Source organism: Clupea harengus, chromosome 26 (genome assembly GCF_900700415.2).
Source record: "Clupea harengus chromosome 26, Ch_v2.0.2, whole genome shotgun sequence".
Lineage (NCBI taxonomy): Eukaryota > Metazoa > Chordata > Actinopteri > Clupeiformes > Clupeidae > Clupea > Clupea harengus.
In genome coordinates, this window is record NC_045177.1 from 6,971,675 (window position 1) to 6,981,674 (window position 10,000).

The 10,000-nt window shown below is 45.4% G+C and overlaps 1 protein-coding gene across 2 annotated transcripts in view; it reads left to right on the forward strand.

Moving 5' to 3' along the window:
* Nucleotides 1-10,000, forward strand: part of cacng5a (calcium channel, voltage-dependent, gamma subunit 5a) — a 25,073-nt gene that overhangs the window by 13,282 nt on the left and 1,791 nt on the right. The window contains exons 2-5 of one of the 2 annotated variants that reach the window (XM_031564078.1): nucleotides 2,863-3,109; nucleotides 4,098-4,139; nucleotides 7,175-7,261; nucleotides 9,752-9,892. In XM_031564078.1, the coding sequence (XP_031419938.1) occupies nucleotides 2,914-3,109; nucleotides 4,098-4,139; nucleotides 7,175-7,261; nucleotides 9,752-9,892 (466 nt within the window). In that variant the 5' untranslated portion in view covers nucleotides 2,863-2,913. The remainder of the gene's footprint in view (nucleotides 1-2,862; nucleotides 3,110-4,097; nucleotides 4,140-7,174; nucleotides 7,262-9,751; nucleotides 9,893-10,000) is intronic. The other variant, XM_031564079.1, reaches the window with a different exon arrangement.

The window sequence follows — 10,000 nt, forward strand, 5'->3', positions numbered from 1 at the left end:
TTTAATTGGTACCAAACAAACAACCAAACCAAACAGGAAAGCCATGATTAGCCATGCTTAGCTATGCAGTGTTAATTTACAGCGCTGATATAAGCAGTCATGGTCACATTGGCTGGCCTTTGGCTCTGAGGAGCTTTGCATGCCTCATCAGCCCTCTCATACAGGGACACACACACACACACACACACACACACACACACACACACACACACTGTGTACTATAGTGTGACATTCATACACACTTTTTCACCACACATATAGATGCTAAAACCTTTGCACGCATGGCCACCCAAATAAATGCACACTCACACAAACATACACTTACATGGTGTGCCACACACTCCTATGTGGCAAGCGCACATAGATACGCATGAATACATACACACACACACTCACACACACACACACACACACACACATGCAACCAGGATAGTATTTATATGTGTACATGCACATATTCCTCTAATATGGCACACATCCCTGCCTCTCAACATAAGACAAAGCTGTACATATTTTGGTGAAAGAAAGCAAGAAAAAGAAAGTGAGAATTCACCCATAGCATATCCAACGAGAATTAAAAGAGAGTTAAAAGTTCAAGATGGCCTCACTCCATGCTTTACTGTGTTACAAGATGGAGTGCGGGTGTGTGTGTGTGTGTGTGTGTGTGTGTGTGTGTGTGCCTGTGTGAAGCCCGAGGCAATATGAGGACAGTGAAGCACGAAGCCGCAAAGTTCACCCAAATATTCTTGAGAAATAGAATATTTCCAGAATATTTACACCCATGTAGCCAAACACAGCAAGGTTTTTTTCACGTTTGCACTTTGCACCTGGACAACTAATTCATGTTGCCTAATGCACATCTGCATACACAATACAAGGAGGCAAAAACAGGAAAAACACAAGTGGCTGAGCAAATTAGTTCTGAATTTTGCAGGTCTTCTAGATCTGAATTAGCAGGTCTTATAGTTCTGAATTAGCAGGTCTTATAGTTCTGATTTAGCAGGTGGCAGTTTGCCTTCCAACTGTGGTCTGGCAGAGGAGTGTACGGTCCTCAGGGTTGAGTCCCAAGGAGTTGTAGTGCAAGTTATTTAGTGCTATTCCCAGTTTAGTTATCAGTCAGTGTTAAAGAAGTTACTTTAGCCAAAGTAGAAATGCATCAGGTATCCCTCTCTTATTCTCACCAAGTATGCAGATCACAGCAGAGCTCAGCCTACGAGTAGGACTGAATCATTGCTAAAACACTTACTGTTCTGTAAGAGATACAGAAATGTACCCAGTTTCAGAAAATACAAAAGCGTATTGTACTATTCCCCACATTGTTATTTTTTTGCGACAAAATTGCAGTGCAGAAAGTGTGACACATAAAGAGGGAGCCTTTAGCAAACCTTTAGATGGAGATCGTTATTCTCTTCATGTTGCATGGCTGCTGCAGGGAGACCATTTGTCTCCTGGCATTTGGTTTCTGCTCTAAAAGCCTCTTAGGTGCAAATCAACCCGGTTATCATTATTGCACTCGCAAACAACAAAGGCAGAAAACACTGTCCGATCAACAGAACCTTTCCCAAATTAGGTACCAAGCACTTATTTTACAAATCATAGATGCAAATGAAATATATGCTAACACATTTTAAAAAGAACATTATGACAATGTGCAATACAAAAGAACTTGTAACACTCTCTCTCTCTCTCAGCTTTTGGCAGAGGATATGGCAGCTATGGTTACTTGAGTGAGGTTTCTCTCTGGGTGCTTTATGATGATTATACTGAGCAATTATGCGTCCTCCTACCTGGAACTCATTACACACTGGTCCCGCTCCCATTAGCATTTCAAGGTGGCTCCGAAGGGGGCTTTTGAAAAGGCGTCGTCTTCTTTTTGTCCTCACACAATGCAGTGTGTTTACCCCGATACACAAGGGAGAAAGGGACACGGTGTCTCTCACTCCCAAAAGTGGAGAAACCCTTATTTCACATTCAAAGCTGGGTTGTTGTGGAGACTCACATGTATTTCCACTTAAGGTCATAGAAATATGTATTCACCTCAGATGAATGTTTAATGAGGTCCTTGGGTGAGCTAAGAGCGATTGTATGGCATTGATGCACAGGGACACTTTCAACGCGCTGGTCGACACATTTACATGAAAAACGAATTCTGTTTGCACTATTTGCATGGCTTTCCTTTGAAAAGACCCTTGGAGAACCCTGTTGGTTGCACCTGTGTATCTATTTCCATTCAGGTGGACCTGATGCGTGCCCCCTATGCCACTTCATTGACATTTTTTTATACTCTTATTTAGCAATTCTATTCTATTCTATTCATTTTTTTTATACTCTTATTTTGCAATTCTATTCTATTCTACAATTCTAGGTCTGTGTGGTCTATCCCATGTCTCCGTCCCATGTTAAGCTTTGAGCACCATTAAGGGAATGTGGTCATTCATCCAGGTCCAGGTCAGAGGTCAGACTCATCTCTATCCTCCAACATGTGAATAGGAGTTTCGATCCAGTCGAGGTGTATAAAAGATGACTAAGTACATGATGATTACTGGACAAAGCCAGTTCTTTCCCCTCAATGGCAAAGCATAGGCAGGTATTTATGGACACTGAGAGGGAGAACTGTCAGCATATATGACCATATTATGTAATGTTTTCACAATGTTTACATGATGTCCCCTATAGCTGGACTGACGTGTCGCTTCCACATGATGTTAGTTATGCTAGTTAGCATGTCATAAGTTGAAGGTGGCTGAGGACATTTCTGATGATGTATGCCCTCGTGTGGTCTTTGTACTCAAAACCCCTAACTGAACCCCTGGTCTGTGTTGCTTTGTGGTGGTGTGTCATCCTCTCCTCTCCCCACTGCAGCTCCTGCTAGTGCTGGCGTCGCCCCCTGCTGGAGCGGGTGAGTGGGACGCGATGAGCTTGTGCGGCAGGAAGGCCCTGACGTTGCTAAGCAGCGTGTTCGCGGTGTGCGCCCTGGGCCTGCTGGGCATCGCCGTCAGCACTGACTACTGGCTCTACCTGGAGGAGGGCGTCATCCTGCCCCTCAACCAGAGCACCGAGGTACGCATGTCCCTGCACTCAGGCCTCTGGAGGGTCTGCTTCCTGGCAGGTGAGACAGTGTGTTTGTGTGTGTGTGTGTGTGTGTGTGTGTGTGTGTGTGTGTGTGTGTGTGTGTGTGTGTGTGTGTGTGTGTGTGCACCTGATTGGTATGTTTCCAAAAGAGGAAATACATACACACACAATAAATCATGTCTTCCAGTGGCGTTGTCACAACTGTTGCACACTGCATGGTGCTAAATTATAATGTTAAAAAGGTCACACAATGCTTCACTTCAAGGCAATGGTAGAACACACTCTGTTCCCCCTTCTCCTCTGGTTGCTGTCTGTGTGGCTTTTGATCTGTTCTCTCTCTGCTTTTGGTGTGTCCCTTTCATGTGCCGTTTCAGCTTAGGCTAGCGTAGCTTAGCTTAGGCTAGCGTAGCTTTGTCCATATTATCCGCACCTGCTGAAGAGACACACACCTGCACCTTTCAGAAAGCTCACATTCTTCACCATGGTTACCACAGTGTTTGTAATCCACCTTTAAAAAGCTACACGCCTCCTCCTGGAATGGACCGGGCGAGACTCTCACTCCCCAAAGCTAACACTCCTGTATCTTAACTTCACAGCGTAGAACCCTCTTGACTCTGCTGTCTAGACACCACACCCCTCTCTTGCAGCCACCTTCCCTGCCTGATTGACTCTCCTTCAGCAACTGCACTCTCTGTAGTCCCTCTTGTGACTGCACACTGCCTATCCAGATGGTAGCTCTGGTCAGCATGGAACAGCGGTAGCGTGATTTGCTCGACAGCCATCGAATGACCTCTCAGCACTCAGCAGTGATGCCCTGGCTTGCATGTCTCCTTCTTTTCCCATGATAGTGATGGTTATGATGATGATGGTGATGATGATGATGATGATAATGGTGGTGGCGGTGATTGAGATGATGAGGGGGATGGCGATGATGACATGAAGAGGTAGCATGTTAGCACAGAGGTCAGAGGTTAGAGGTGAAGCCCATTAGATGGCACTAACTCTCCCTTCCTGTCCTCTCTTAGACACACCTGTCCCTGTGCAAGAGTTACCCACCGGTAAACCAGGTATCCTTCTTTCTTCTCTCCTAGGGTTCTGAACACCAAATGTGTGCCCTTTCGTTGCGTTTTACTAACCTTTATTGCACTCACATTTTTTTTTCAAAAAAATACTATGAATGTTCCTCCTTTTTTAGTGACTCCTAGCTTTGATTTCCTTAACACTGAACCCCACCCTTTTTCTTATAATCCCTATGCATGTTCAAGCTACTGAGGCCAGCTTTGATTTCCTGGATGTGAATCTACAGGAAATTGAAATCAGAATCAGTGCGAAGCTGGTCCCCTGAATATGAATGCCATAGACCCAGACATCAGATGGACCTCCATACACATAGACCAAATGGCTCAGTATGTGCTGACGCTATTGAGTGGCCCTGGTGTTGACTGCCATTAGAACAGCCTCTGTTTGACCCAGTCCCATTCTCCTCTATACAGTGCAGTGGTCCAACAAGGCCCGCGATTTACAGCGATAGAACAGGAATTGAAATGGTAACAGCTCGTTCGTTTCTATTGACTCAGAGTGTGTGCGTGTGTGCGTGTGTGCGTGTGTGCGTGTGTGCGTGTGTGTGTGTGTGTGTGTGTGAGTGTGTGTGTGTGTGTGTGTGTTTATGCGGTTTGGATGTGTGTGTCTGTTTGAAGTACTGATCCGTTTGTGCCTTTTCCCCTTTGTGTCCAGAGTCTGAGGTGAATTAAAAAAGTTCCATTTGTTAATGTCCAATAACTATGTCTCCGCTGGTCCAGATTTAGTTGCATTCGCCTGATCTGTTAATGATGATGGTTGACTCACAGAAGTTTTTTTATATTCAATGACCCCATGCCAGGATGTTATTTGTACTTCAAAGCCATGTAAATGTTCCTAAATCCAATTATGCATCTTATGCGGTGACACATATTTGATAACGGGGGAAGTAATTTGAAAAAAAATCCAAAGAATAAAGAGAAAGTTTTGAGGAGGTAATTTAATGAAAAAAAAAACTGTCAAAACTGCTGATGCCAAAGTGTTCCCCTCTCCCTGATGAGGCGGTTTGCCATGCAGACACTGGAACATGGCATTCAGAATAATAACCAGTTTTGCCCTCTTTCCCTCCCTCCTTCCCTCCCTCCCTCACCATCTCTTTCTCTCTTTCTCTCTCTCTCTCCCTGACCATCTCTTTTGTCTCTCTCTCTCTCTCTTTCTCTCTCTCCCTCGCTCTGAAAGCATTGCTGAGCTGAGCTGTGTATCTGCACATTATCACATTTGAAAGTAGCGGACAGGGCCTAATTTAATTCCCTGTTTCGTCAATCCATTTCTACGGCGCTGCCACTGCCATGGCAATAGTTGTCAGGCAGCTGCATTAAAAATCCATTTTGGCAAATCTGGGCATAATGTTAGTCTATGACTCTTCATGGGGCTGTTTTTCCATTTCAATTTTGTTTAGGCTTGTCTTATTCGCAACCTTTCTCTCATCAATAAACAAATGTTCTCACCCAAGTGCGGACGAAAAGTACGAGTGTGATTGATCGTATCGATGACTTCTGGTAATAGCTGTCACGTAATAAGGGACTATGAAAGGCACAAAGGCCTTTATTTTCCGATGCTGCCTTTGTTATGACTGAATTTTTAATCAGAAGCTCGATTGTTTATGCTGAATGGGGATTTCGGCGGCTCTTTATGGCCGTGTGTAATTGCTGTGAGATGATGTCCCAATGAGCTCCACAGTCCCAGTGTCCCCGTGGATCTGGCTGGTGGAGTAGACGGTTAGGTGGATTAAGGCAGAGCCCTGTCGTGATCGCCAGGCTCAGTGTGGTCATGTTGTCTCCCGTGGCACCTGGTAATGGCTACCCATTTATTAAAATGATGCCGCTACACAACCACGAGAGCCAACACCGCTCCCCACTGACAATCCACGACCACGAGAGCCAACACCGCTCCCCACTGACAATCCACGACCACGAGAGCCAACACCGCTCCCCACTGACCTCCACGACCACGAGAGCCAACACCGCTCCCCACTGACCTCCACGGCCACGAGAGCCAACACCGCTCCCCACTGACCTCCACGACCACGAGAGCCAACACCGCTCCCCACTGACCTCCACGACGGGCAGAGGGAGAGACAGAGAGGTGGAGAGACAAGGGGGAGGGGGGTATGAGGGGCTGATAGATAGAGAGAGAGAGACAAGAGGGAGGGGGGGGGCCTAAGAAAGTGCATGTGAGCGAGAGAGACAGACAGATAGTGTGACAGACAGCCACGAAGGGATACTGAGTGGAAGAGAAAGGTTTAAGAAACGAGGGGAAAGTGGAAAAAAAAAGGTAAGGCTGAAAGATAGATGGAGCGAACAGGGGTGTATTACAGTGCGAGATGTAGGCTGGGCTACAGAATGCATTTAGAAAAACTCAATCTCCCATCACGCGGAAATTGCGCTTGCTTTATTGGACTTTTTTGAATAATGCATTCGCTCCCCACACCGTAAGTGGCACAGGAAATGAAACAAAATGACACTCGTGAGGGAGCCGGGGTTGTTTCAGAGCAACAATGACTCACCCAAAAGACCTTTGTCTCCAGACTACTTTCTGCCTGCGCGCCGTGTTTCACCAGCTGCGTATTCGCTGGCAAGGCAAAGATGGCACCGTCCATTTGTCTTCCACACATTTGCCCCCCCCCCCCCGTTGTTAAACTCTGAGACACTCTTCATCCCTCCATCTCCTGACTCAACTCATGTCGTAGTCAGGTGCCTGGGTCTATCTCCATTATGTTCAATGATGAGTGTCCTTTTTTTGTTGATTGTTGGTCTTAACTACATTCTGACTCCCTGTGTGTGCTTTTCCCTCTAGTTACGTTTTAAAAGACTCTTTACACTTTATCAAAACCTTAACAGAACCCAATCGTTTGCCTCCCCTTTTGACCCTTTGACCTTTTCTTTACTACTAATAAATCCCATTTAGGAGCAGAACCTTTGTCACTGAGTGTAATGTTGTACTGTAAGGTGTGACTGATAGTTTTGACCCTGGCCGTCCCCTCTCCTGATGGCCTGTGTTGTGATGTCTCTGGTGTCTCCCCCAGGGGAGGACAAGGGCCGGTGCTTCACCATCGAATACATCATGCCCACCAACGTCCAGATGACCTCAGAGTCCACCGTCAGTGTGCTGAGTGAGTGACCTCTTGGTACAATAATAATGCCCTGGTTAAGACTGTACTTCAACTCAAATTAACTCTCTGACACTGAATCTTTCATTTGCTAGGGAAGTATGGAACTTAAGTGAAATTAAAATAGCTAAATTGAATTCAAAATTATTTTTAATGAGTTTTATTAAATGGATTAAATTAACTTGATTTAACCAAATACATACTCAGACTGACCTCCATTCCCCTGTGTTCTGAATATTGTGTCATTCAGCTGTCTGTCTCGCAGACTGTGCCGCAAGCTGTCTATCTTACAAAGATGCTCAGCCGCTAACATAGGGATCGTAAGAACACATTTCAATTCCCTGCCAAAGTGCACCCTCTCTTTAATGATCCGCTCCGTTCTCTCGGAGTGGAAGAAATCTTTGAAGTCTTTTGCGGTGGAAAAGACAAGCGTCCACGGCAATAGAGCCCCTCACATCGATCCGTGGCACTCAATCCATCATCTACCTGCCGTGTCTAATCAAATCACCTGGGCTCTCTCTGACCACGTAATCCCTGAGAATGAACATGAGCCCAGTTCTACATACAGAGACAGGCATTAGAGGCCACAGGGTCTTTACTGCACACGGCAGCAACAGGAGACTCCGTCCATCACTGCTCCACTCATACTGACACACTGCAGTACAATGTTGTGCAAATGTTTTGTTGATAACATTCGTGGTTTGCCTGTACTGCAATTTGCCGAGGTAGTTATCTATCATTTACAAAGCATGAAGGATATAATGATAATTTAATGCTGAAAATGTGCATATATTATCCTTATATTTGAACACAACATGTATAAAATATGTGTATAATTTTTGGGATGCTTAATCCCACTCCTATGACTAAACAGTCCATGTGAAGTTAGACAGAAGACATTAATTCAGTTTGGTATGAAACCCACGCTAGATCCTTTGAGACTGACCTTAGTGTTTCATAATTAACACATGCTAACCTTATCTTAGCCTCAGACTAGAACACCTCCTCTGCTTTTGAGAGGCTGTTAAAAATGAACACGTGAAGGATGACGTTCTCACACACTTCCCATGGTCCTCTGGGAGACTCCTGTCAGACGAGGCTCACCTGCAACCGTCTGGTCCGTGTTAAAGAAAAGTGAAGTGCGCTCTCTGTCAGAAACCTTCCCCAGCTCTTAATCTCAAAGGGAGGGAACTGGAGAAAAATAACTAGTGAGCCGTCAGAGTCTGTTTCTCATCAAAGGCCAAAACAGCGACTGTGTGTGCTTGTGTCAGTGAGAATAAAGGAAAGGTACATGAACAATATGTGGGGTGTGTATGTACATGGTGCTTTTGTGTTCTGAGCAGCACTTAGAGTGAGAGTATGTTCTGAACTGTTACATGTACTATACAGTATGTACTTGTTAATGCTTCGTACTCGCAGAGAGAGGAGATGGTGGTCCAGGGGCCCAACTCTTCAGACAGCACTAATCCCTTCCTAACTTGCACTTCAACTAGTACTTAACTTGCACTTACAGTAGTTATATTCCTGCACTTTATTTCTTATATAAAATAGTATTTATTGTTACACTAGGTCTCTATTGCTCTTAGCTTGATTGTTGTCTCCCTTGTACGTCGCTTTGGACAAAAGCGTCTGCTAAATTACTAAATGTAAATGTGAATTCCATCAGGAGCAGTTAGAGGTTCGGTTAGGAGTTTCTGCTGCAGGATAACTATACACAGAGCCATGAGGAGATAAGATCAGAACAGGAACCATGAGGTGATCATGGACGGCTCTGCTTCCTCTGCTCAGTAGGGAGTCTCTCAAAGCTCTCTCCAGGGGAGACAGCGGTTAAGCCACACTGATTGGGCCACTCAACGTGTGCAGGGGGCAGGAACTTGACCGCTTGGTAATCAGCTACAGTTCAGAAGGGCCAATTACAGAGGTTGTCACGTAGCACAGTTGTCACGGTTTCTTTTTTTTGCTCGATAAGCCATTGGTGCTAGCAGACACATGGGCTAGCCATGCAGGCCTCCATGTGAAGAGTGGACACTCAGTGGATCGGGTTGACGTCAGATAGCAACAGAGTGTTGGAATGATTTCCTATGCGCTCCAATCCATGGGGTCACTGACATCCAATGAGACCTCAGCCCCTGTGTGCCCCCCCCCATCCCATATGTCATTCCAATACATTTAACCCCTCGCAGTGAAAGGGCAGGCTTCATGAACATCAATCATCACCAGAGAGGGTGGCATGGATTCTGGTCGCATATAGATGTTTGATGATGTGGCCTTGGCCAAGGGTACCTCTTTGCCCTTAGACAACCATAGAAGGACTCCGAGAGGTCCATGCAAAAACACAACATTTCTAAAAATGTTATATCCAACTAATAGTTGTATTGGTTGGTTTATACTGATGAATTTGGGTGAATTTGTGTTTTTCCATTGTAAGTTGATAACGCACGCTTTGACTGACCTATTCCGTTCTGATTGGTCCTGCTTATTCTTGCTGACTAGAAATGATCCGCTCCGCCACGCCCTTCCCCTTGGTCAGCCTCTTCTTCATGTTCATCGGCTTCGTCCTGAACAACATCGGGCACATCCGGCCGCACCGCACCATCCTGGCCTTCGTCTCTGGCATCTTCTTCATCCTCTCAGGTACCCCTGCTCTTTACCAAAGCACACAATAATCTGCATGGATGTGCGCTCCACGTATTTCTTTTTTTATTTTCATGTGTTCCCTGCATCTCTCTTTTTCTATTTCGT